Raw genomic sequence first — 26,549 nt, 5'->3', positions numbered from 1 at the left:
AGTAGTGACCCCACACATGACAGCTGGGTGCAGAATTGGGCTGAGAGCTTATTCTAGAGGAAAGCAATAGGAACATTTCTTGTCGGCTTCCATCTGTAAAGTCAGGTTTTAGGAAAACTTGCAGGAAGTGGCAAAATGCAGGCTTTGAGCAACAAAACCCCAGCCATTTTCTTCCTGCAGGCACAGAAATTTCACAAGTCCTTGGCCCTGAGTCCACGCTGAAGCTTTCAGGCAAGTGGAGATATCCCATGTAAGCATATAAGTCCATTTTAGCAGGACTATGGCCTTTAAATCCCTTTTTCTGACATGAAGCACTCCAGTTCTGCAGCCTCCTAATTACTGCTACTCTGCTCTACCCCACGTGCCCTCTGCAACTGGGAGAAACCCACACTAACCCAATAATTTCAAGCTGTCTTTACTTAGTGTAGCCTTTCAGAGGGTCACAGTTCAGCCCCTCTGCTCTCAAGGGCAGCGGGCTGAACATTTCCTCCCCAGCAGATCCAGGCTCTCGGCGCTAACATGATCCCCCCAGACAGGTGCCAGGCTAGATAACGGACGGCAATCCAGCTGGATGAAAAATAAACCGGGATTACAGCTAACGAAACACTCTTCTGCTGGAGCAGCAAAGTCATTTACCAAAGCTTAAGGGGAGTTAATTTTTTAAGGAGAAGGCATGAATTAAGAAAAAAGCAAGCCTTGAGAAGGAAAGCAGCTGATGAGTAAAACAGGTGGGTGGGATTAGGACAGAGAAGCTGGAGGCGAAGGTCTCAGCTAGGGATCAGCCCGTATGGGCTCCCGGCACACACGGGCTTGTCACCGTAAAGCATTACAGCCACCCCCCCAGGAGAGGCGATATCCTTGCAGGTCACTAAAGTCTGTTGCCTTGCAGAAGCGCGATCCTGTTTTTGCAGGTGTTGCCAGGATCTCGCACTGAGCCCTGGCCCCCGCTCACAGACTGACTGCTGATGGAGTTGAACAGTATTTGACCAGCCCCCTTTTCCCAAAGGGCCTTTTGAATTGCAGTCCCTATTTTACCCTTTCCTCCTCACACTCGTTCCAGGAGAACATATCACACTTTAGCCTATTTTGCCAAAAGCACAAAGGTCCTCTTCAACACATTCCCAGGAACAGCAGTGCTCGTGAAGCTGGATTTCCTCACCAAGCCTCCGAGGCTGAACTCTCTAGGGTCTACGATGCAACCTGAGCTCTCCTTTCCTCCTCCAGCACGGTGCAGTTAGGGTCTCTCTCCTCAGTTCAGCTGCTGATTTTTCGCAAATCCTCAGGAATGTAATAATAACCTCTACCCTTCCGCTCCGTATGGTTAACCTCAGCAGCGCACAATGAGGGTGTTGTAGGCACATCTGATCCCCTAGGGCAGCAAGGCCACCCAAGCCAAGCGTCGGCAGCCTTTCAGCCAGCAGCACGGCTGTACGGCACGTGCGAGAACGCGCGATGCTTTAGCCTGCTCCACTAAAGTGCTGCACAGACCCACACTGTGAACGAGAACCTTGTCAGCTCGAGGTGTAGGAGGGGGATTACAGTGCTATCAGCTCCCAAGCTGTTTAGCTTGGGCCCTCACATCAAAGCAGACTCAGAAAAAAAGCCGCCCTGAGCTCCAGCCCATTGGGTTTACAGCCTAACATTCGTTAACCCCTTTGGGATGCACCAACCAACACAGGCAGGGTAATATTCAGAGGGTAATCCTGCAGCAACGAAGCCCCCCAGCAGCCTCCGCATGGCACCAGCTGCTTTGGGATACTGATTAAGTTAATGATACTTACGCAGCATGGAGAAACTGCCGGAGAAGTTAGACACCGTCATCCAACTTCAGAAAATAAACAGATAAATGTCACTCACTGTCCAAGTGCAATCAGCACAGACGCTGTTGTCAATAAATCAGAAGTATCTAGGAACAGCTTGAACAACTTTTATTTTTTTTAAAGTGCTTAAAACGTAAATAACAAGCTCTTTATAAACATTAGTTGCAACTATTAAAACATGAAACACACAGAACCCACTTCCTGCATACATGAAGTACAGGGAAACCAACAACCCCAAATACCCCAACACTTCTCTCTCCAATTTCAGGATGTTTTTCCACCCTACGTTTATAACACAAAACACACTGCTATTTCTTCACAGACAAGGCATAAGGCTGGGTTTACATGACACTGTTCACTATCCATATCCCTTCAGGTTTGTTCCAGTTTAAGGATATAAGTTGGCTTTTCTTCTGTCTGTCTTTGTAACTCCGAGCCAGAAGGGCCAGTAAAGACGAAAATAAATCACTCGACCAGAGTTCTTTAAAATCAAAAAACCCAATTGCAGGCAGACAACAAAAGCAGAGCACAGATGTGACCAACAGCGCCCTGCGGAAAACCTGTGAAACAGTTTGAGTGTGGAAAGTGAAGGGCAGATCGGGATGCAAGACAAAAACACAGTTATTGCAATGCCCTTCTTTAAAATGGCACCATTGAAAAGCTACTACTGGCACAGGCAATTTCACTGAAATCATTTCATCTGCTTGGCTCAGCAAAGAGCAACAGCATTCCAGGTGTTGTCTTGCACACTGAAAAACTATATTGTCCATCTCCCTGTTTTTGCAAATAAATCACTAAATGTGGATTCAGGACACGAGCAACGTTAAACTTCCCCCAATTCTTTGTTTTGTTCCCCCCTCTAAGAGAAGACATCTAGGTCCTCAAAAACATTGTTTTTCTGGTAACTTAGAGATTTGAACAAAAAATTACACAGGTAGACTCTGCCTTCAGTGTTATTCTGTGGTGTAGTCAAGCCTTGCTTGTGCTTATGCAGAGAATAAAAACTGTTTGGAGGAAAAAGAAATTGCAGTATAGTACAGTGAAGCAACAGAACAAAAACAACAGCATCTTAAAGATGCCTTTTGCTAAACATAGTGGTTGTTCACAGATACCTCTGGACTTCTAAACACTCTAGGACAGACATGAAACATCCGGGCAGCCTTGGCAGTCCTCATCACTCATTTTTTTTCCCATAGTCCCTGTCTAATGTGAGAAGTTAAGGTACTCACACTGTACCCCACGACCGTGACTGCTGGATGACCCACCGTGTCCTTTGGAGATGCTCTGCTATTATAAAGTTGTGGCGTAAGCATTTCAGCCCCGCTTGCTTTGCTGGCTTTCTAACTTGGAGCAGATTCTGGCGGTGCAAGGCAGTCCAGGGACCACGCTGCTCTGCTGTGACGCACAGAAAGCGGGTCACAGGAAGGAGACTCATTGCTGAAAAGGCCATACACCTGATACAGTCTTCTGCAGCTCTGAGATACACTTGAATATATAAAGTGCAAAACATCCAAGCTTTGGAAAAAAAGGCAGAGAGATGACTAAGGCAGACAGGGGCCTACAGAGGCAGTTAAATGTAATGGAAGAGGAGGGAAAGAGAGGGGGAGAGGCAGGGAGGAGGTGTAGCAAGCTCTTAAAAACATTGGCACTTGTGTGTGGGGAGCACCTACACCACAACCATCCTCAGGAGGGGACACAACCACTACAAAAATCTCACTAGAGCAGCCAGGAGGCAAACCGGCCCCAGAGGCGTCCAAGGGGAGAGAACTGGGGTGGTGCTGGCACCCTGATTGGGTCTTGCAAGTGTTTCTTCTACTTTGCATATCGGAAGAGCAGTGTAAAAAGTGGCCTGGAGCATCCCCCACTGGTGACTGTTCACGAGGGAGAAGTCCAAGGAAGCAGCTGCTCTGCAGAGAACGGAGGGCCAGCAAGGACAACTGACTCTCGTACAGTATTTCAGCTCTACACCTCCCCCCTTAAGAAAGTCCAGCTCAGTGTCTTTGTCTTTTGTTGTGGCCGCCCTTTCTCCTAGCCTTCCTTCCCATGTTACACATGGCTATTCTAATGCTGCACTGCTTTCTAGCTGTCCACAACGCCTCCCTGCTCGGTTTTAGGTAAAAAGAAGGATTCTCCACAAGAGATATGCACCCCAAAAAGGGAACCCAGTTCTCAGGCCAGGGAATCCATTGATTGTATAGGCAATGAGAACTTCCTGGCACTTTATATAAAAAGGGACAATACATTCCCTCCAGCCCTTACACCGGAATGCAAATCCCCCCACCTGAGACACAGAGCGAGGAAGAACATAAAGACGAAAATAGAGAAGTGTGAAACCCCAGTTTACTTTCCTGTTAGGGACAAAGGCAATTAGGAACTCAAGGCTCATGGCCATTATCTTCCAGGCTAACAAAATCCTCCTTCTCATACAATGGTCCACAGGCTAGATACGAACAAACGTTGTCCGTGAGAGTAACGGCAAATCTCTTTTTAAACGGGAGAGGGCTCCTGGAGTAAGGGGTATCAATCTCACACTTTGAGCATGACCCAAAACTGTCTTTATCCAGCTGTATTTTATCTCAGAGCATTTGCCATGCTCTTCCCCCTGTGTCATCTTTTCATATATGTAACTCCCATGTCACATGCATTCCTGCCAAGGACCAAAATCACCAAATTGCAATTAGAGATGGGAAGGCTCTGCTAACTGCTTCTAAAAATAAAGTCACTTCCCTCAAATTAGCAGAGAAACAAAAGAAAGCTGGTCAAGGCAGGTTACACTGAACTGAGAACTGGATTTTTAGAGCCTTTTTTTGTAGAAAACTCCCCTTGTTCTATTGCAAAAGGCACAGTTTTTCAAAGTCACGGTATACGCTGAAACAGAAAATGAGAAAAGAATATAGAGGTTTAAAAAAAATTAAGTAACTTTTGAAGATCTACAGGAAAGAGAAGATGCCTGTCATGTCAAACAGCTCAAGTCCTACAGCAACCAATCCTTCCAGCCAAAACCTGACAGAGCAAGAGAGGGAGCAACTTCCTTTACATACCCTTCAACAGCATCTCCAAATCAAAAGCTACACTGTACTCCTGTGTGGCCAGGAGCATCGCTCACCAGCCTCAGACTAAGATCACCTGCAGTTATTAAACCAAGTAAATCAGAGGGCTTGATATGGCTGCTCAACAGCTAGTAGCAAGAAGCATTCAGCTCCTGACAGAGCTGGCCTAGAACATCTAATGGTGGGCCCAAGTCATCACCTCGATGTGGATGTATAGATTTGATGTAATTCTAGCAGTGCTATTAATACTGGCTTTTAGATGTTCTACATCTATGATTGAATTGCTAGTTTTTACAAAATGTATCTGCACATGTTTGACGGATGTCTGACTAAACAGGATGTCATGCATAGAGAGAAAGCTGGGCAGTCAGACATCCTTTCCCACTAGCTTCGGTCCTTATGGCATTTTCCTGTTGCATTAAGACAACACAAAGTCAAAGGTGGGGGCGGGGGGGCGGTCAGTGAAAAGCAATCCATGTGAACACAGGAAAGGGGGAGTATAATACTGAGTAGAAAATTCAGCTGTGGTTTATACATACGGAAGTCCCCTGGTGCATACTGGTGCCAGCCAGCCTGGTGATGGCTTGGGTGGTGTTAGAGAACAGCCCCTACCATACTAACCTTGTGCAAACCATCACTGGCTCTTCCTCCAGATTATGAGTTTAATTTTGAGCTGAGTAACTAAGGCAGCATCACAAATCTGCATGCTCGCAGTGAAGATACCAACACAGCTCACAATCAGGCAGTGACACTGGCTTGAGTGCTTTATGGCCTCCAATTCCAGCGCTGTCGCTTTCTGTAGCATCTCCCACATGGTCAGGTACAAAGAGGAGCTGGCTCTTCAGATGGTGACCCTTCATTTTGGGGTATGACACATGGGGCAGGGAGGGAAAGAGGCAACCAACAACAGTCTCTTCCTCTAGCTGCCCTACCCAGCGGCCTCAGTGGACAGTAACATGCAGCTAAACCATTACCAAGTTTAAGCATCCCCAATACGGCATCAACCAGTTTAACGCTGTCCATCAGCCAGGATACACCATTTCAGAGAACAGAGTTGTGGAGGAGGGTGGGCAGGAAGAGCAGCAGTAGCAGGATGAAGACAAGAGCTAGGTGGCTGGTTTCTGGCTCTCAAACATCCATGGACCACTTAAAGCGCTGGCAGGATGAGTGCCTGAGAAGATGCCACTTGGTCACAATGACAGGAACCAAAGGAGGCCTTGGCCTCCTGGGGAGGACTCTGCTCCTCCCCATAGGGTGGAGGATAGCCCACCACCCTACAGTTCCCTGGAGCCAGAGCTGGGATAAGCTTGGGCTGGAGAGGAGCAAATAACCTTTCCTGCTAAACTCTGCAAACTTAAGCCACTGGAGCCCTCTTGTAAGAGGAGGGGGGAGTGCAGGGATGTTTGTAGCATGTTTATTGGAGAAGTGCTCTAGGCAAGTGATGCTGGTCTCTGCAGAGAGGTTACTTGGTCTTTTCTTCCCCCAATGGGATCTGGAGAAGCGTGGGAGACTGTTCCATGATGCGCACGAGCAGCCGGTCAATGTAATTCTCCAGTTCATGGATGTGCTCCTCCTTCTTGCTAAGTTCCTTCTCCCTCTGCAGCAGGAGCTGGATGAGTTCATCATGGGTCAAGTGATAATACTTGGCTGACTGGTCCGATAAGGTGGGATCCTATGGCAGAAACCAAGAGAATTGTTCAGTGAGTTCAATGAAAACCACTGCTCCCTTTAGAGTGTGCAGGTGCAGGAAAAACCAGTGCAAACAGCAGGTCTTTCTTTTTTCCAAGTTTGACCTAACGGGCTTGAGACTGCGTGCAGCTATCGCTTCATACTTCTACAAAGCACCTTTTCTGCATGCCATACAATTGCACAGAAATATTGGACACAGAACAGCTGCATCTAGGCCAATGCAGTCCTCTGTGCGGCTAGAACTGACAACAGAGCACTTCCATCACTGAACCGGTCGTCATCCTAAAAATGAACAGGGTTTCCCCAAAGACTGTTTCAAACCTCCTTCCCCCAGCAGTTAGAAGCTAAAGACATGGGCACAACAGAGCATGATTAAATTAGCCTGGCATAACGAGGCCTGGCATTAATTATTCTTTCTCTCTGGGGCTTCCTCCTTCCCCTGCAGCTGAAGGCACATCTAGATGACGCTAGAAGAGGAGAATAGAGACAAGAGCAGAAAGACCCCTCAGAAGTTCCCAGAGGGCAAGAGCCCCAGGGAAGTCAGGTCTCCTGTCAGAGCTGGGGTTGGCCAACAGGCTGAAGTAGCACAGGGCAGCAGGACCAGCCAGATCTCATCCTGGGAAAGGGGAGGTGGTCACAACCTGATTTGAACTGTCCACAGAGCACTGCAACAGGCTTTTTGGGTACAGCAGGGATGCAGTTGTCCTTCCATCCAGGTGAACCCCAGCAGCAGCATTTTACATTGCTGGGGAGGCAAACATGGAATGGCAGTAGTCAAAGGGAAGAGCAGAAGGCATCCCCATGGGACTACACCCTAAGGCATATCACTCAGATGTTTTGCTTGCCTCAACTCACCAGCATTTGAGACACAGCCAGGCAAGCAGCATTTAAACAAGGCTTCAGGAAGCATCTTACCTCTACCTCTGCCAGGAGAGAAAACCCTTCAAGCCTTCAATCAGGCCCAAGCGGGCAGCGATCACATCCTCCACCTTGGGAGACCTTTTGCAGATGTTGATGTCTTGCAGAAAACAAGCCATTTGCTCATATACTGTACTATAAAAACCCAAACCAAAGAAAGCATTGGGAGAAGCATGAGGGGCTGACAGGGATCAGTGGCCATGTCATGGAGGAAGGGAGGCCAGTGGGATGCTGTGCAAGTAGGACTAAGGATGTTGCGGCTAACGTATGTGGCTCTGCTCATGCTGTGGCAGGACCCTGTTCTACATCCTCCAACACCAGTTTTCTGCTCCTCTTTGTCATCAATGAAACAACATCACGAGGAGGTGAGAATGCAGTGGTGGGATCCTACCTTTAATGTCTTAGAGTCCGTCTTTTCCGGATGAGTCAATGGTGCCATGGGCTGGACGCTACTCGTGGTGACTGTTTTCAGCTTCTCCAGGCCACTGCTCAGAGCCATCGTCAGGCTGGACCTGTGCTGCTTCTTCTCACCGGACACCTCTTGCACTGTAGCGCTTATGGGTTTCACTGGGTGAGGACTGAGGAGAACAAGGAAGTTGGAGGGTTAACACCCTGCACAGCTAGGAGTGACGCTGCTGACTGTCTCGAAGGTTTTTACAGGGATGGGACCCATTTATCAGATTTAGTCAACTCCACACAACTCAGTCCTCTAAGCACGTGCTGCTCAAAGCTCACCTGCTCTGAGGAGAAAGAGAAGAGCCAGAGGCCTATAAAGCAGGCAGCCTAGAGAACTCTCCAGCACCACCTCCAGGCAGAGGCGAGATCTGTGCTGATACAGAGCACCAGGACACGTGCTCAGCCAAGACCACAGACCAGGGCTCCATGCACACACCTACACTGCTCAGTCCACACCAAGAGCACTGTGTAGTGTAGGTAAAAACTCCTGGCTGCTGAGCCTCAGAACAGCTGGGGGAAATTTAACCCAAGTCCAATGCAATCAGAGGCTGCTATGGCCCTTGCCCAGATGAGCATTTTGTTGTCTAGGGGCCCCGAGATTTGTGTCTGGAGTTACCACTGATGATTTACTGATGATCCTGCACCACTATAACCATCCCCCACTGTCTAATGCTTTTAACCTCTGCCCACCCCAGCATCCAGGCTCCTCTGCCACTGCTGACTCCCAGCGGTTTATGACCTTATGTCAGACCTTCAGGATTACAAAAGTAAAAACTGTTTTCTCTCCTCCTTCACTTCACGTTCAAAGGGAAGCTTCTGCAAGCCACAGTGGTGCTGTGATCATGACCAGGGGCCGGTCGCGATCCAGAGGCGCTACACAAGGCAATGCACCACCATCTCACGTTGGCCTGTCACACAAAGGAACAAAGCTGCAGGCATGAGGACTCACACCACCAGCCTTGAAGGCTCCACAGAATTTGCCTTGAGATACATTAGCCAAAGCAGAGGGTAAGGACACCGTGTCTGAATGCACCTTCTTTGCCAGCAATGGGGCAATTTTATTTTCATCTATTTTTGCCTCACTGTTCATCACAGTTGAGTTGTCTCAGTTCATCCAGACATTTCACATTGTTTCTGGGCTTAAATAAAAAGTATTCATTCTTCAGAGGGATGGAAAGAGAAGTGACCTCCTGCTACTTTCCTGCAAGGAACAGTAAGTCCTGTGTGCCACTATTCAGGGGATAAGAAGATCTTAAAATTTACCCACAGTCACAGCATGAGCTGTCAGCCAGGCTGGGACAGACCCCTCTCAAGTCCAGCTCATGCTCTAACCACCAGGTTGTGCTTTATTTCCATTTCTAAAGAAGAGCAAGTAACTTAAAGCTTTCAATTTGTTTTCTTAAGGCAGTCAGCAGTCCTGCCTGAAAGCTGAACAAGTTAAGAACCTCCCCTTGTGAGAACAGAAATGTCCTCTCAGCAGCCAACAGAGCTTCTGTGCTATAGCAGTGCTGCAGAATGCTGCCACAACAGGAACAGAGCGAGCAGAAAAGGGACCTTTTCAAACATTAAGATCACAGTGCCCAGCACCTACTTCCAGACGGCTGCTCAGGCCAGATGGGATTTTGGAATAGTGGCCCATCTGAATGTGCTTGGGCCACAGAATGGAAAATCTGCTCCTACTTCCAAAGTCCCCAGGCAGAGAGATCAACCCTCCTAGACATGTTTTTGGGTCCTTTCACACACTGCCAAAGTCAAAAACAGGTCTTTGCCCCTTCCGTTTCCAATTCTCCCGCCCATCCGGCAAGGTTAGACTCAGACGGGAGAAGAAATGGTGTTTCAACCCTGCTCCAGCTCAGAGCTGACCAGTGAGACTGGGATGAAGGTAGTGCGGATGGCCCAATTCCCAAGGCTGGTGTCTCCGTGCCTTGTCAGTGGTGATAGGATCAGGATGTACCAAGCAATCTCCCTATCGTGCTGATGGAGCATGTCTAGAAAGTTCTCTTCAGCCATGACAACAGCTCCTGCGATCCATTTTCTGGGAGAGGACAGCAACTGTAGCCGCCAACCAGTGTCAAGAAGCCAAAGCATTAACACTCCGTATCAGATGTGTCCAAACGCAAGGACAGAGTCCAGGTTTTGCAGAAGCTTGAAAGGATGGAGAAGGATCCCAGGAGCCTTTGCAGGAACCCACAGACAAAGTCCGGAATTGGAGAAACTGCCATTCTGTATCCACCCTGGAGTACCACCCTTCACCAGTACAGCTGCAAACACCACGATACTATACTACAAGCGTTCACGCAGTTAGCTACATCCTTTTTGTTATAACATAAAGCAGGGCGAGGGTTTATCAAAACTGGAACAGAGGCCTTGCGGAGATCCTGACCCATTGCTCGTTGCCAGTCCTTTAAGAAACAGAAGTACCGGTGGTGCTTGCTTGAATCTCTGCTAGCTGCAGAGCAAGAAAGGTATTTTAAAAAAAGAGAATGATCTCTTTCCTTGCCATTGCTTCCCAACGGCAGGAGAAGCTGCAGGCTGCAGGGCAGTGCATTCAGAACTCCTGCTGAGCAGAGCCTGGCATCTCTGCCCCGTTGACTTGTCACTCGGCAAAGCTCTGAAAGCAAGAGGCATGCCTCCACCAGCATCACACTCCAGGAGATTTGGGTACCAGAGCACATCCACACGAGCAGAGATTGCTTCATGCTTCACAGCCACATCTGAAATCCTGATGGATCTGCTGAGAAACTGGACCTGTTTCAATCTGCCAGCACAAGTGTGAATTTGAGAGTAAATATAAACGATGGCCCCAGAGACCTGCCTAATCCACTACTGCATCTCCACGCGACCACAAGTGAGCATGTTGAGACAGATCCTCCGTGTTGTTACGCCCCTGCAACAATCAGCAATTTAAGGGCTCTTCCTGTACGACCCAACCGTGAGGAAGCAGGCAGGGGAGCAATGAGCAACTGGCAAAGCCTCAGGGCATGACTTGTCCTTCACCAGCAGGCTCCAGCTCTAGCTCCAAGAGATATGCTCTAGCAGAAAGCTGGGTGACCAAGTCAGCCTCTGCCTTGACTTGCTGTCCAGAAGAAACCATGGTGATCAGACTGGCCCCTTCTGATCAGTTCCTCCTATGTGGCAGATGGAACATGAATGACATTTCTGTATCAGCCCTCTTTGTGGGGAGAGGAGTGGGTTACAGCTCAAGGTGGCAGCTTCCAATCCTGCTCTCAAACGTTCACTCGGTTGTATGACTGCCCGCAGTTCTTACTCTCTCTATACTGGAGCTTCCCTAGATCTGTCACGATTTACTATGCTTTTTATGACAGGGATATAGGAACGCCTTCACTGCACATCAAAGCATCTGGAGGCTCTTCGATGAACTGACAGGTCAAAAGTTTGAAAGGAAGTAGTTGCTAGAGGTAAGAATGCAAATCGACTTTTCAATATCACTTCAGAAAACTGCCTGGGAGAATCCTTTGTAAAATGTGGTTTTTTTTTTTTTTTTTACAGAATCTGAGTGTCATATTCACTTTGCTACAAAATAAAGCTAAGTTACCAATATGGTAAGAAACAGAATCCCCTAAAAACACAAAGGAACAGAGAAGGACTCCTCTCCCAGCTCCTGGACAGTCATGTTGTACAGACAGTGTTGTCCTTCTTACGGACAAGGGAGTTTGGAAGCACCGTGCCAATATTAGACAGACAATCTCACTCTTTGAGAGCTCAGAGGTTTAAGATGAATCTTAAAAGGTTTAAGATGAAACATCTCAGAATGAAAGAGGCAGAGCCCTGGCCCCTCTCCCTTTCTCCATCTCCTGAGCAAATTCTGCTGTGTTGCAGCATGGCTTTCAGTGATACTCCTAAGGTCATTGCTGAGCACAGTGGAATTCCCACCACTGAGGGAATTTCCCTACAGCAGTCTGGAAATTATGTCTATACCTTCTCATTCCCTTCTCTCAGAGGACAAGACAACACAGACAAATCCAAAAAAGTCAGTCTCCCAGTTTCTAGTGGATAACCTGCCGTGCCCAAAGCAGCACACAGCACCCAAGGCTCTAACCTCCTTGGAGAAATGTCTACATGAGGAAAGGGAATGACTGAACACAAGAGTAGCAACTTTCCTCCTAAGTCCGTCTGTGGATGTGGCACACTGCCCTCCAAGCGGCAAGAGCTCCACAAGGATTAAGTTCAGATGACAAAGACCAGCTTGTGATTTAACTTGAAACCTTGTGTTCAGGAGGTTACAGTTCTGGTGTGCTATCAACATCAGAAGGCACAAATCAGCACGTGGCGATAGAACCTCGGCACCACTCATGTTTCCAATCCCATCACCTGCAAGTGCCATGACGTGCTCCAACGGTCACTGACGTGCTCTCAGTTCCTGATCGATACATAAGAAGCTTTGTAAGTGCTAAGCTTTTCCACAGCAGGGGTGCTCCCAAATCACTATTGCAGCCTGTCCTTTGGGTTCCAGCCATACGGAGGGATGTGACCAGAGAGAACTTCCCAGCACTGAAGGTGCTCTCCTGCACTTCCCAGAGAGTGGAAAGAGGAGCCTCTGCAGACCTGAGTGTTGTGACTGATGCTTTAAAGATCCCACCTTACCCAGTCACTCAGGTTTTGCGATGAGGGCCATCCTTTGCTACAGGAGAGCTGGGAACACTCTGCCAACGCAATCAGCACATGCTCTTCTGCATTCAGGGTTCTCCAGCTGCATCTTCAAATCCAGTGCACAAGTTGTTGCCCAGGAGGACAAAACCTCCCAGCTCACTGTGACCAGGCAGTCCCCTGACCAGTGTAGGTGGGAGACACTGGCCCAGTCCATACCAGCATCAAGTCACAGATACGTGTTTTCCTCTTGACTTGCCACCTTTAACAAGATGAGACTAACAGAGAGTTGCTCTGGCTATTGAGGAAGGAACACAGGTCCCCACACCCATTTTGCCATCCTGCCCCAAGAAGGGCAAATTACACCACTCACAGAATCACAGAACGGTTGAGGTTGGAAGGGACCTCTGGAGATCATCTAGTCCAACCTCCCTGCTCAAGCAGGGTCCTCTAGAGCATATTGCCCAGGATCGCATCCAGACGGGTTTTGAATATCTCCAGGGAAGGAGACTCCACAGCCTCTCTGGGCAACCTGGTCCAATGCTCTGTCACCCTCACAGCGAAGAAGTTTTTTCTCAGGTTTAGGTGGAGCTTCCTGTTGTTCAGTTTCTGCCCATTGCCTCTTGTCCTGTTGCTGGGCACCACGGAGAAGAGGCTGGCCTCATCCTCTTGACACTCCCCCTTCAGATACTTGTACACGTTGATGAGATCCCCTCTCAGTCTTCTCTTCTCCAGGCTGAACAGGCCCAGCTCTCTCAGCCTTTCCTCACATGAGAGATGCTCCAGTCCCCTCATCATCTTTGTAGCCCTCCGCTGGACTCTCTCCAGTAGCGCCATGTCTCTCTTGTACTGGGGAGCCCACAACTGGACCCAGCACTCCAGGGGAGGCCTCACCAGGGCTGAGGAGAGGGGCAGGATCACCTCCCTCCACCTGCTGGCAACACTCTGCCTAATGCACCCCAGGATCCCCTTGGCCTTCTTGGCCAAAAAGGTGCATTGCTGACTCATGGTCAGCTTGCTGTCCACCAGGACTCCCAGGTCCTTCTCGGCAGAGCTGCTCTCCAGCACGTCAACCCCCAACCTGTACCAGTGCGTGGGGTTCTTCCTCCCTAGGTGCAGGACCCTGCACTTGCCTTGCTTGAACTTCACGAGGTTCCTCTCCGCCCACCTCTCCAGCCTGTCCAGGTCCCTCGGAATGGCAGCACAGTCTTCTGGTGCGTCATCCACTCCCCTCAGTTTAGTATCATCAGCATGCTTGCTGAGGGTGCACTCTGTCCCTTCCTCCAGGTCATCGATGAATACATTGAACAAGACTGGACCCAGGACTGACCCCTGAGGGACACCACTAGCCACAGGCCTCCAACTTGACTCTGTGCCATTCACCACAACCCTCTGAGCTCGGCCGTCCAGCCAGTTCTCGGTCCACCTCACTCTCCACTCATCCAACCCACACTTCCTGAGTTTGCCTACGAGGATGTGATGGGAGACAGTGTCCAAAGCCTTGCTGAAGGCCAGGTAGACAACATCCACTGCTCTGCCCTCATCTACCCAGCCAGTCATTCCATCACAGAAGGCTATCACATTGGTCAAGCATGATTTCCCTTTGGTGAATCCGTGCTGACTACTCCTGATCACCTTCCCGTCCTCCACATGCTTAGTGAGGACCTCCAGGTTGAGCTGTCCCATCACCTCTCCCAGAATGGAGGTGAGGCTGACAGGCCTGTAGTTTCCTGGCTCCTCCTTCTTGCCCTTTTGGAAGACTGGCGTGACACTGGCTTTCTTCCAGTCCTCGGGCACCTCTCCTGATCTCCAGGACCTTTCCAAGATGATGGAGAGTGGCCTAGCGATAACATCCGCCAGCTCCCTCAGCACTCGTGGGTGCATCCCATCGGGGCCCATGGATTTATGGATGTCCAGTTTGGACAAAAGATCTCTAACCTGATCCTCCTCAGCCAAGGGAGAGTCTTCCTTTCTCCAGACTTTCTCCCTGGTCTCCAGGGTCTGGAATTCCTGAGGACTGGCCTTAGCAGTGAAGACGGAAGCAAAGGCAGCATTCAATAACTCTGCCTTCTCTCTATCCTTTGTTACCAGGGCACCGCCCCATTCAGCAGCGGGCCCACGTTTTCCCTAGTCTTCCTTTTGCTATTGATGTAGTTGAAGAAGCCCTTCTTGTTGTCCTTGACATCCCTTGCCAGATTTAATTCCAACTGGGCCTTAGCCTTCCTCGTCGCATCCCTGCACGCTCTGACAACGTCCCTGTATTCCTCCCAAGTGGCCTGTCCCCTTTTCCACATTCTATACACTTCCTTCTTCTGTTGGAGTTTGGCCAGGAGTTTCTTGCTCATCCATGCAGGTCTCCTGCCCGCTTTGCTGGACTTCTTCCTCAGAGGGATGCACCGATCCTGAGCCTGGAGGAGGTGATGCTTGAATATTAACCAGCTTTCTTGGACCCCTCCTCCTTCTAGGGCCCTACCCCACGAGATTCCCCTAAGTAGGTCCCTCAAGAGGCAAAGTTAGCTCTCCTGAAGTCCAGCGTTGCAATCCTGCTTATCGCCCTGCTCCCTCCTCGTAGGATCCTGAACTCCACCATCTCATGGTCACTGCAGCCAAGGCTGCCCCCAACCTTCGCCTCTCCAACTAGACCTTCTTTGTTTGTTAGTACAAGGTCTAGCAGCGCACCTCTCCTTGTTGGCGTCTCCACCACCTGGGTCAAGAAATCATCATCAATGCTCTGCAGGAACCTCTTTGACTGTGTCTAGCTGTGCTCTCTTCCCAGCAGATGTTAGGGTGGTTGAAGTCTCCCATGAGAACCAGGGCCTGTGATCATGAGGCTACTTCCAGCTGTCTGTAGAAGGCCTCATCGATGACTTCTTCCTGATCAGGTGGCCTGTGGTAAACCCCCACAACAGCGTCACCCATGTTACCCTGCCCTTTTATCCTTACCCATAGGCTCTCAACTTGCTCTTCATCCGCTCCATCAGACACTCCCCAGATCACCCACACCAGACACCAGCTCTTCCTTTCTCTGATGGAAGAGAGAGACCTTTCTCCCAGTAAGCCTGCTTTAATTCCTGCTCTTGGTTTGAAGACTTTTCTTTCTCCTTCCACCTCTTTTGTGCCTACCACTGACCATCCTATTAGGAGATGCTTCTAGGAGAGGCAAGCCACGTGACAGGGACCAGGAGAAGGGCCCTTCCTCCTTGCCTCACTTCCCCCATGACAACTGGGGGGAAGCATGCATCCCCAGCTCTGTAATGAAGTGCATATCCTCAGAGCCTCCCACAGAGATCTCAAGTAAGTCTTCAAAGATTCTCGAGTTACAGCAGCAGGAAAACATCCACAGTTTAAAGGTAGAGAAACCACAGCAGAGAGGTTAGAGAACTTCTCAGGCATGTAACGTGACAGAACCCAGCACAGATATGACAACTTGGATCCAAGCCCACTTTCTTCCGACAGGTCTGTCAGGCCTTGGATGAATGCATGGTCAAGTCCTAAAGTGACAGTAAGCATGTAATATCTACAGACACGGTCCTGGGACTACACTCCTCTCATTACCTACTTTTACCCTCTGGGATTGCAGGACACTTCTCTTTCCATTAACAAAAAAAAAAAAAAAAAAGGTTTCTGTATTCTTGCTATGTGCAGTTTTTGAATAAGGTTATCTGTTGGAGAATAAATAACCCAATTAAGAAGGATTTGAGCTTCTGGCAACAAGGGGTGGGGGGGAGAATCACTTAACAGACCAGTCTGTTGTCCTTGACTGCTCCTGAGGTCATTTTGCATGCCAAACCCATCCTCAAGCCGGGGAGGGATCTCCATACAGGAGGACTAGGGCTCAGGTTAACTTCCACTGACCCTGTTCTCGTGCACTCCCTCTTCCTAGGGACATGACCACTACTATTCTTCAGCCAGAAGGGATTTTATCATTTCAGTGTTCCCATGAAGCTCCATTTTCCCTTCTGTCACAGAAATGAGGCAGATCAAACCAGTGCTAGAAGAACCAGGTACCCCTGGTTCCCATTTAAGCCCTAAGAGCTTCCAAACACAGAGAATTTGGTCCTTGATACTCCAGGCACACAGATCCCATGACAATCTTCTGCTGCCCTAGGCAGACTGGAGGAAGGTGTACCAGGGAAATCAGATGAACTGGAGAACCTAGAGCAGAAGACTTGAGGCCTTACACCCAGCATCCTCCCCTGCTTCACAGCATTTCTACAAGCGTAAGACTGACCTGGGAAGAGGAAGAGACCTTCCTTTCCTCTGATACACTGCCACGGTACCCTCCCATCCCTTCCTGTTATCCTCAAGGCTAAGGTCCTACTTTCTTCTTTACCAATCTTGGCAGGAGGGAGGGGAGAACATCATTTTGCCACTGCCCCGGTGAAACTACTTTTGGTTTGGCTATGGAGAGAAGAAAGTTTTTAGTACCTGATGGTCATTTAAAAAGGAAAGAAACCAAAGCTGAATTAATGAAAAGAGAAGGGGCAATAGCTGCAAACATGCCATGAAGGAACTCATGAGAGCATTAATGACTGGAAGCTCTCCAGGCAGACATGGAAAAGGTACCTATTTTGCAAGCACAGGGAAGATGATGGAGCCAAAATTAGCACCAAGTGAAATGCAGCTGCAGTTCTGCTGTGTTTGAGTTTTCAGCTGGGGCAAATCTTGGATGCATTTGAAACCACTCACCCTAGTTTAGAACAAACACAGGACACCAGTGGCCTTTCCTCACTCTGATCTGAGAGAGCCAAGGGTTTAAGCTGTTCAGGCAGGACTCTCTGGGACCACAGGTTTTCATTCAACGTGGGAAGGTCAGGAAGAGAGGACACGCAGCAACACATGGAGCTGCCTCCTTCAAGTCAACACATCTGTGACCTGCTGACGCTGACTCAGGGCCCACTTAGTGGGACCCCAGCAGAAGGGAGACAGGGTTGACCTCTACCAAATACACACCCTTCGCCTTCCCCAGAGTGCTCACCTGGTCGTCTGCTGGAAAAGGGGCTTCTCAGCTGGCTGTGTCTCCCTGGGCAAAACCACGAGTGCTGAAGCTTGTGTGTCACCGGACTGCGGCAAAGGGCAGGGCTGGGCTGCTGCGTGGCTGGTCACGGCAGGGACCCCACTACTTGTGGGGCACGCAACAGGGGAAGGGAAATCAAACTGTTTAGGGTTAGTAGCAGCCACAGGGAAAGGGGTGGAGAAGGCCAAGGGCTGGCTGTCATGCAGGAAAGGAGGTTTGCCTAGCTGGTCCCTGGGAAGGTTAGTGGGCTGGAAGCCTTGCTGAAGGGCTTCCTCGTGGAGGTCTGTGAAGCTGAAGCCTCCCTGACCAGGCCTTTCGGGTAGCACAGCTCGAACAGGGAGGGTGACTGGTGGCTTTTCCACAAAGGGATTTGTTGGGGCATTTGGGCTGACTGCCGGAGCAAAAGGATTGCCTGGGGCCAAAGCATCCTGCTCACTCCTCTCCTCTGCCCTATCGGGCTTCCAGAAATCGGCCTTCTTGAAGTCTATCCTGCAGTCGGCCAACCGCCTATGCCACGGCCCTGGTGGCCCCTCGGGCTCACTAGCCGAGTGTCTGCCTTGCTCTGCCTCCCAGGGAGGGCCCGCCACTGTGTCAGGGCCACGAGGCTTGGGCTGGCCTCGTGCTCGCCCACCGGGGACGGATGCCAGCCCACACCGCCCCTCACCGTCTCCCCACACCATCTCCGGCTCCAGCTGGGGTGGGCCTTCCCCATGCGCTAACCTTTCAGGTGGAGTACCCTGGCTGGGACCTGGAGGGCAACCCATCGGCTCTTGCTCTTCCAGAGCCGTCCAGAAGACTTCCGGTTGGCCTGAGTCTAGTTTGGAAGACGGGGTTAGTCCAGAGGCAACGAGCTTCTCAGGGAACAGCTCCTGCTCTGGGGTTGTCGGCCACTCGGCACTGTCTGCCAGCCCAGAGGAGCGTATCGAGGTGAGCGGCTGTGGCTGGGTGGCCCCAATTACAGCAGATAAGCCTGGATGGCTCGAGCTCCCATCAGCACCTGATAGGCCTAATCCATTGAGGGAGAATTTCGACGGGCAAGTCTCAAACTGCTCGGTCACATCCGTATCGTTTCTCTCAGACAGGTTTTCCCCTAAAGAGACATCCCATTTTGCCAGCTCATTAGCTCTCGCCTCCAAATTAGCCCCCAAGTCCGCAGCAGCGGAGTCGGCATCCTCGGTGACCGGAAACATGCTCTCGGCCTCAGTTCCTGCAGTGCTGAGTGAAGGCGGGATGGGAACTGCTGGGACAGAGGGCTCGCAGCTCAGCTGGGCCCTAGGCAGCCCCATTTCCACCTTTGGGCCCTCTGCATTTTCCTGTCGGTCCTCGCCACCGTGTGGCTCTGGCTGTGGGTTGGGAGCATCCTCCTCGCCTTCCCCTCTGCCACCCACGGCCACAAACGACCGCGGAGGTTTGGGAGGTGGTGCGGCCGTCAGCACGTGCGAGCCGGCTGCTGTCTCCTCCCTCTCTCGGATACCAGTCCACAGAGGGGGGCCCGTGTGCCCCTCACGAACGTCTGGGCCTAGTTTTACACGACTTTCACTGGCCTCTAGTCTCATGCTAGCTTGGAGCCGGTAGACCGATGTCCGTATGTCAAACATTTCCTCCTCGCTACCAGCACCTTGGGGTGCCTTCTCCGGCTTGTGTGTCGTGGGGAATTGTTTCACAGCCACATCTCTGAGCACCCGTGGGGTCACGGCAGCAATGTTGCTCCCGGGAGGCATTTCAGAGGGATTCTGGGGGGTGAAGTTGCTTCTGGGCAGCATGCACGCAGCAGCGTGAGGATCGCTCTTTTCTTCGAAGACACCTTCATCAAGTAACGGCCGTTGTCCAAACACACTCTCCTCTTCTCTGCGTTGCCTCTCAACTGCATTTTGGGCGCTTTCTGACAGATCAGAAGCCGTTTCTGTGGCTATGGTCATCCATCCGTTTTCCCCTGCACTAGTGAGTTCCTCCTCATTACTATCCCGTTCCTCCCTGGCAATGTTTTCAGCAGTTAATTGTGCTGAAGCTTCCTTCTCTCCTGGGTTTCCTGATGCAAATGTAGCTGTCCAAACCGTAGGCGTGCTGCTTTTCCTCCTTCCCATTGACCCTGCAGACACAGGGCTCAACACATCTTCTATCACAGTTGCTTCCTGGGTTGTGCTCACCAAGTTCGCCCCAACGTCTAAACTGGAGAAATTTGACCAAGACCGTAGACTTGCAGGCATTTCACTGATGATATGGGAGTCAGCCTTTTCAAATACCTTTGTCCCATTCTCGTGAGCCAGGTTGGTTGATCTTTCTGTTGGACTAGCTGCATCTGGATCGTCAATGAAAGCCATGCCCTCCACTGCTACAGAAGCAAATAAGTTTTCTTTCTTCAGTTCTGGTTTGAGCCTGCTGGTAGCAAAGGCATCAAAGGTATCGTCCCACTCTGAGAGGGGAGGAGGAACAGCAGGTTTCTCATCCGGAGGAGCAAGGTCTCCTTGTGCTGGGGGAGTAGTTTCTGGAACGGGGATACAAATGCTTTTGCCTGGAGACTCCCTCTCTGGATCTTTAACTCTTAGGGAGGCAGAGGGACTGCAATCCTCAGAGGAATAAAAGCTCCCAGCGACCTCTGTTGAAGCATGTGGCTCAGACGGGAAACTAGAGAAAAAGTGAGTAGGTGAAGGAGAATTTAGTACCTGGTCAGCGAGGAGGTCCTCAAAGAAAGGATTGCTCTGCAGGGAGTTGAGGAATGGATTGGTAAGGGACAAGCATCCAGATTGACTTTCTCCAATAGCGGGAGAGAGGTTAGCGCTAAGCATGCTAGCGAGATGGGCTACAGCAGCAGGAGGAAACCGGGCAGGGGAGCAAGGAGAAAAATGAGAAGGAGCATCTGAGCTGGTTTCTACCTGAGGAGACACTTCCAGGCTGTGGAGGGAAGACAAAACAGTCCTCCTGGTTAATGCTGTGATAGAGCTGTAAGCATACACCACATACACTACAAACGCTTCAGTTCAAAGCAATGCAATGATCAAATACATACTTCTCTCTCTTGTTAGGCAGAGCAATGATTATGGAGTAAATGCATGGAAAGGGCATGCACTACAAAAAGGAAAGGGCAGCCCTTGTTTTAGAACAGTTTTCTAAATCTCCCCCTTCTCACTTAAGCAGTCCCTAAAACTCAGGAGCTAGAGAGGCTTATTCCACCTCCCGTGGCCCAAGGACTCGGCTTATTCTTTGTCCAGATGTCGGTTCCTACCGAGGGCAGATGGCACATGGGGAGCCCAGCTGAGCTCTTGGTTAAGGTCTGCTTGAGCCAATAAGAGCACGCAAGAGTAAGTCTTTCCCAGTTTACTCCAGTGTCTCGTTACTCGTTTGCCTACATATCAGGAAGCCAGTGGCAGTGGTGCTCCCTCTCTCACAAGCGGGAGAGCTAGCATGGCTACTGGTGAACAAGGAATAAGAGCCGAGTGGGACAGAGCACGTGATCAGGACATAGAACTGGCACGCAAGGCACTCCGGCCCCATTCTCGACTCTGCCAAGCCTCCCTGGATGCCCTTCATCAAGTCACTTCTGGCCTGAGTGCCCGAGATGCCCGAACCCCCATGTGGGACCTCAAGAGGAGGGAAGGGTCTTGGCACATCCCAAACTCAGACTGTTAATCTCCTTGTGTAGATGTATTTTTCCACTCAAACTGAAGTCAGGCTGCCTGTTCTTTGCTGTCTTTAAAAAAGGACTAGATTTACCTTTCTGTTCCTTTGGGAACTCCTCTATCAATGTACTCACCATCCCCGAAGACAGCCTTGCCAGGCTCAGGGAGGCAGGTGAGCGTTGGCCATTCTGAAGGTTTTCACACCACAAAGGGTGCAGCTTGGACGCCTCGCACCCGGGCTGGTGCTCCGACTGCCAGGCTTCCTCCTCCTGACTCTCTTCCCCTTGACTTACCACTGCCAGGAGTCACCCAGGCCCCCTCTCCTCCTAATCCTGGCCCCATGGTTGGGGCACTCAGTGCCGGCAGCGAGAAACAGAGCTAGAAATATTACTTCACTCTGCATCAGCCCCAACAGCACGCCCGGATGTGGCCAAAAGGTGAGGTGCCCCCTTAGAGGGCAATTAACGGAGGGAGAAAACACAGTTTTATCCTCTATTTTCAGCCACCAATCCTTGTAAAAGAGAGAATTGCACTGCTTTGCCAATATGCATGAGGTACTCCATCATCTCCAGCCCTGCGGTAGAGCCGGCCTCAGCCAAGCTGCTTGTAGGGATCACAAGCAACACCAGAAGGTCACGGTCAACATGCTGCCTACGAGCTCCGGGTCTCCTGTCCTTCCTCACCCTTCGTGAGGAGCCTGGGCTGGCTCTCCGTGAGGACTCAGCCTTCACGGAGAGCCAGGCCTCTCCCCATGGGAGACCCAGGTCCAGGACTCACCTTTGCTAAGCCCTTTCTGCTCTTCTACCCTCATTCTGTCTCTGCTAAAGGAGCACTGCATTTTACCCTGTGAACCCTTAACGCCACAACCAGCTCAACCATCAGAGAGCCTGGAAAACATCTCCCCGCCATGGTCTGTGACTTGCAACTAGCTGGCAAGAGATTGTGAGGGAACCACAAAGCACGTTTCCACAACGGTGCATGGCCGTGCAACCATCCCTGCTCCTGCGCACTGCGTGGGATGTGGCCAGCCTGCTCTCTGCAAAGTGGATGCATGGCCAACACAGTTGCTTTAACAAGCCAGGTGAACACTGGATGCAGAAGGGAATCAAATGGCAGTTACTCAGAAAACAATTTTCACCTGCTATCATGGGCGGTTCTGTCACAAAGAGACTTGGAAACATTTTAAAGCATAAAAATGCCATCTTGAGGCAAATACAAGTGATGAGGGGAAGAGGCAGTCATTGGTGGTTGTCTCCACAGCAGGCAGGGTCGTGAGCTGGCAGCACACCTCTGACCATGAGTGGCGCATGGGCTGACAGAAGGATGCATGGACTGTGGCAACAGGGAAGCACCCACTTCCCATCTCTTCTGGCCGCTCCAAAACCCCTCATGGCAGACCCTCAAAAGTACCCTGATAAACTTAAAAGGACCTCCCACTGGGAGCAACCCATACTGACTTAGCCCTCACAAAAAAAGTCCTCCAACTAGTCAAAAGAAAATTGGACTTTCTCCAATCAGGACTGGGAGGGTGTTGAAACACCAAGGCCTGTGTTCTTCCAAATAAGCCTATTTTAACTCAGTGTATCAAGCCCTAGAAGTCCTCACACCACAGTTACACAAAACAGCTGAGCCCAGTGCAGTTTGCTGTCCAAGGCAGAAGGCTATTCGGGCTTGTGAACCTTGATCATCCTCAAAGAACAACGTTCCTGTACTGAAACCTCCTGCGGGAGGGTTAAGAGGGGTACCAAGCCATGAGGACCAGAGCACCCTGTAAAGGTGCTTATTTATTCAGTTAACGTCATCAAAGCCTCCTCCTGCCTGGTTTTTAGGTAGGTAACTCACGCACAGGCAGGTGAGCGAGCAGCCGATCCCCAAGGTGCCTTGGGTCACCCCATGCCTTCGCAGCAGGATCAGGGGGATCCAGCAGGCAGCTGCCTAAGGAGAAGCAATTCCCATCAGCCGACCAGACTCGCACGCAATGCTTATTTTGGGAGGAGAGAGCCCCTGTTCCCGGGTAACGTTGCTGCTGCCATGTGCGATGGGCTCTCGCAGAGCGATTCCTGCGCCTCCAGCCCTGAGTCTCCCGCTCCTCCTTCCCACCACAGGGCAGTTTTTAAACCACTTTTTAACCCTGTCACCAGAGCTGGAAAGCCTGGGCCAGGGTGCTTTCACACATCAGATGGCATCCGTTACCATCCATCTAACTTGGATTCGGTTTTGAGCTAAAAGATGGTATTTGAAGGGCATTTGCTGCAACCAAATCAACTTCAGCGTATATCAGACAACACTGCAGATACCACTTAGCAGAACTAGCAGTTCAGGCACACACACACAAAGCCCGACAACCTTCTTTTCCACTCAAATCAGCAACTGAGCACCCACTTGGTGCTGCGGGTGGAGACAGCTCGTGGGTGCCCTCTCCTGCTGTCACAAAGCAGCAGTGGCTGTGGCGCGGCAGCGATCCACCCCCCGCTCTTCGTGGGGACCGGCGCCATGGGGTAGAAAACGCATCGTGGCAGCTGGGCACACAGCTCCGCAGAAGTTAACTCTCCAAGCAGCCCAGTTCTTCTGATGTGTTTTATTCCCTGGCTCCTCTTGGTGAAAACAATAAAAAACTTCCTGGAGAAGCGATGGGAGAAGTTGATGGAGAAGGTGCTGCAGCTTTAGGCGCAAATCGCTCCAGAGAGACCAGCAGCCTCTCTGTGCTTGGGAGCAAGCCTCTCTGGGCACGGTGCAAAGTCAGGGCTCTCCGAGGTCACATCCTGCCTACAGCACGCCCAAGATATCAGAAGACCCACTTCAGACTGTACCTACGACATCCTCGCTATTGCTGTTGCCACGAGGCCCCCGTGGTATAGCACGTGAACGCTTGGGAGAGCAGACAGGCCAGCCCATCTCTCCTAAATTCTCCGTCGCTGCAGCTAAACTGCTTTACCCAACCCTGGAAAATGGGTTTTTACAGGTGGAGCGATGGGTGTAAAAGCCAGCTAGCTGTAAGGCGAAGTTTGACAGATACCCGATTTTATGGTACAGCTGGCAACAGCGCAGGTCTCTGCTCACAATCCACAGACCACTGCAGCCAGCCGTGCAGCCTGCCAGCATCTGCCTCCACCACCTAGCCGGTACCAGCCAACTCATTTGTCTGGACAGCATCGCTGCTGCCTACAGGACCGTGCAAAAACATTGTACGACCTCCTCAGGACAAGGGCGACACGTGCCAGGCCATTGCACGCAGCCCCCAGACAGGTTCTCAAAGCCGCAGGGCATAGCTCGGGGCTGGAAAAGAAAAGTCCAAGCTTTTGCACAGGTTAAGGCCCAACTTGCAGTGACAGCAGTAACTTCTTAACCATAGGACTGGAACGCAGTGCCCTGCGGTTACAACCTTCCCATTTCCCCAAAACATCTACATGCTAAAACTCTCCTCTGGCAAAGGCAGTCAGCACAAAGCTGTTCCAACCAGCTACGTTATCCCAAAGACAACACTAATACAGCTGGCAAGGGAAACAACTGCTCTTTGGTGTTTTCCATCCACAGTATCTTAAGGATGCTGCTAACATTGAGAGAATACCTCAGTTCCTCTGGTCTTATGAAAGAGGATAGTGAAGACAGAAATGCCTGCAGACACAAAGCAAGCTGGCGTGGCCGCTGGACCCTTCAGCTGGACACATGCACTAGGGCACTAGGCACTTGCCACTTGCTGCAAACTGACATTTTTCCCTCGTCTCCCCCAAATTTAAACTCTCCAAAGCAAGAACACCTGACTGAGCCAGTCAGGTCAGGCTCAATCATCCAGATCTAAAGACTTAAGAGATATTCCTTCCTCTTTCACAGAATCACAGAATGGTTGAGGTTGGAAGGGACCTCCAGAGATCATCTAGTCCAACCTCCCTGTTCAAGCAGGGTCCTCTAGAGCATATTTCCCAGGATCGCGTCCAGACGGGTTTTGAACATCTGCAGAGAAGGAGACTCCACTACCTCTCGGGGCAACCTGTTCCAAAAAAAATATTTTCTCCTGCCTGTGGAAATGTATTCTTCTGCTGTCAAAGAAGAGCAGAACAAAAATCTTTCACAGCAGGACTTATGGGAAGCTATTGGGAGCATCAGCTCTTATTATCTTTTAAACTAATTGTAGACACACCAGAACATACAGTAAATAGAGGACTGTGCGTAATGGTCCTCTTTTTAATTTGATATTTTTGTGTAAGTTTGCAACAGTCCACGTTTACAGAGTTTGTAGTAAATAATACTGAGTATTGCTGTAGATTATTTTCCCAATATTTTTGGTAGATGATTTTCTGGCCTCGAAGGTCCTTAAGGAGGAATATTTTTAAGGATGACTAAACAGAAATCACAGAGGATGACTAAACAGAAATCACATTTCCAAGCGTGGAAAAACATTTCCAAAGCGAACTGGGGAAGCTGGCGAGGAAGACCCCAAAATCCCAGTACCTTAAATTACACAAAAATTGACCATACAGTAAAGATATCCAGCTTGCAGACTCTGTGTTCCTGCTCCTGGGACCCCCTAGCTCTCCCACATACTCCTGCCCCAGCTGAGCGCAACAGCCATGGAAAATCATTTCTGATACATCTATTTTAGCAAGGGGAAAAAACCAAGGCACAGAGAGACAGATCCCTGCCCTGAGACAAGCGACTCAAGGTGAGCTGACCATGTAGCCCCCAAGGCCCAGTTTGCTGATTTTACACTATCTACAAACAGGTTTTCTATCTGCAGCAAGGTGCCTGGCTGGAACAGGGCAAAATTTTCCATTGTAAACCCAAGAATGGCAGCGCTACGCACGTGGGCAGCATACCTGCCACTGGCCCCAGGAAAGCACCGTGCCATCCATTCGCTTGCACCTTTTCCTACAACACACAGTGATTTTGCTGTAACAACCTGTGGGTTTACCCATAGCTACCCCGTTTGGAAGCAGGTAGGCAGCAAGATGTAGCTTGAAGCCCTGAGATCTCGATCAGGGTAACTGCAAACAGCACGTGCCGCAAAGCTTCCCGTTTGCTCCTGCGTTCGCTCCTGCCGCTCACGCTTGCTCGCTTCAGGGTCTGAGGCCAGATTAAGGTCCTTCATTCACAGTTCTGCTGAAACAGCATCTCACGCACGAGAGCAACCGAGGCTCAATCCATCTGGCTCCGCTGGGCTCGAGCGCTAAATAGCCACAGAGTAGTGATCAGCTTCAGGCTCCTAATGAGTGCTCGCTGCTAATGACCTTCACAGCTGCCTAAGGGCCTGGTTGGTTTAACTTCCTTCTCCAGCTCACCACATCCTCCTGGGACATCTGATGACTTGCCCTCAGCTTGCCCTCATTCCTACCTGCCTTTTTGTGGTATTCTGGTCTCCTCCTCCAAAACTTCCTAC

General features: G+C 50.4%; 1 protein-coding gene across 5 annotated transcripts in view; it reads right to left on the bottom strand.

Annotated features, from left to right (window-relative positions):
- Positions 1-1,907: 1,907 nt before the first annotated feature.
- RAB11FIP5 (RAB11 family interacting protein 5) overlaps positions 1,908-26,549 on the bottom strand; it is a 49,357-nt gene continuing 24,715 nt past the window's right edge. For 2 of the 5 annotated variants that reach the window (XM_068943835.1, XM_068943838.1), the window contains exons 4-6: positions 17,520-20,450; positions 7,869-8,055; positions 1,908-6,542 (exon numbers count right to left, since the gene is read on the bottom strand). In XM_068943835.1, the coding sequence (XP_068799936.1) occupies positions 6,333-6,542; positions 7,869-8,055; positions 17,520-20,450 (3,328 nt within the window). In that variant the 3' untranslated portion in view covers positions 1,908-6,332. The remainder of the gene's footprint in view (positions 6,543-7,868; positions 8,056-17,519; positions 20,451-26,549) is intronic. The other 3 variants (XM_068943839.1, XM_068943840.1, XM_068943836.1) reach the window with 3 other exon arrangements.

This window comes from Struthio camelus, chromosome 4, assembly GCF_040807025.1.
Source record: "Struthio camelus isolate bStrCam1 chromosome 4, bStrCam1.hap1, whole genome shotgun sequence".
NCBI classification, from domain to species: domain Eukaryota; kingdom Metazoa; phylum Chordata; class Aves; order Struthioniformes; family Struthionidae; genus Struthio; species Struthio camelus.
The sequence above is the reverse complement of the archived record's forward strand: the minus strand, read 5'-3'. Positions and strand labels throughout refer to the sequence as shown.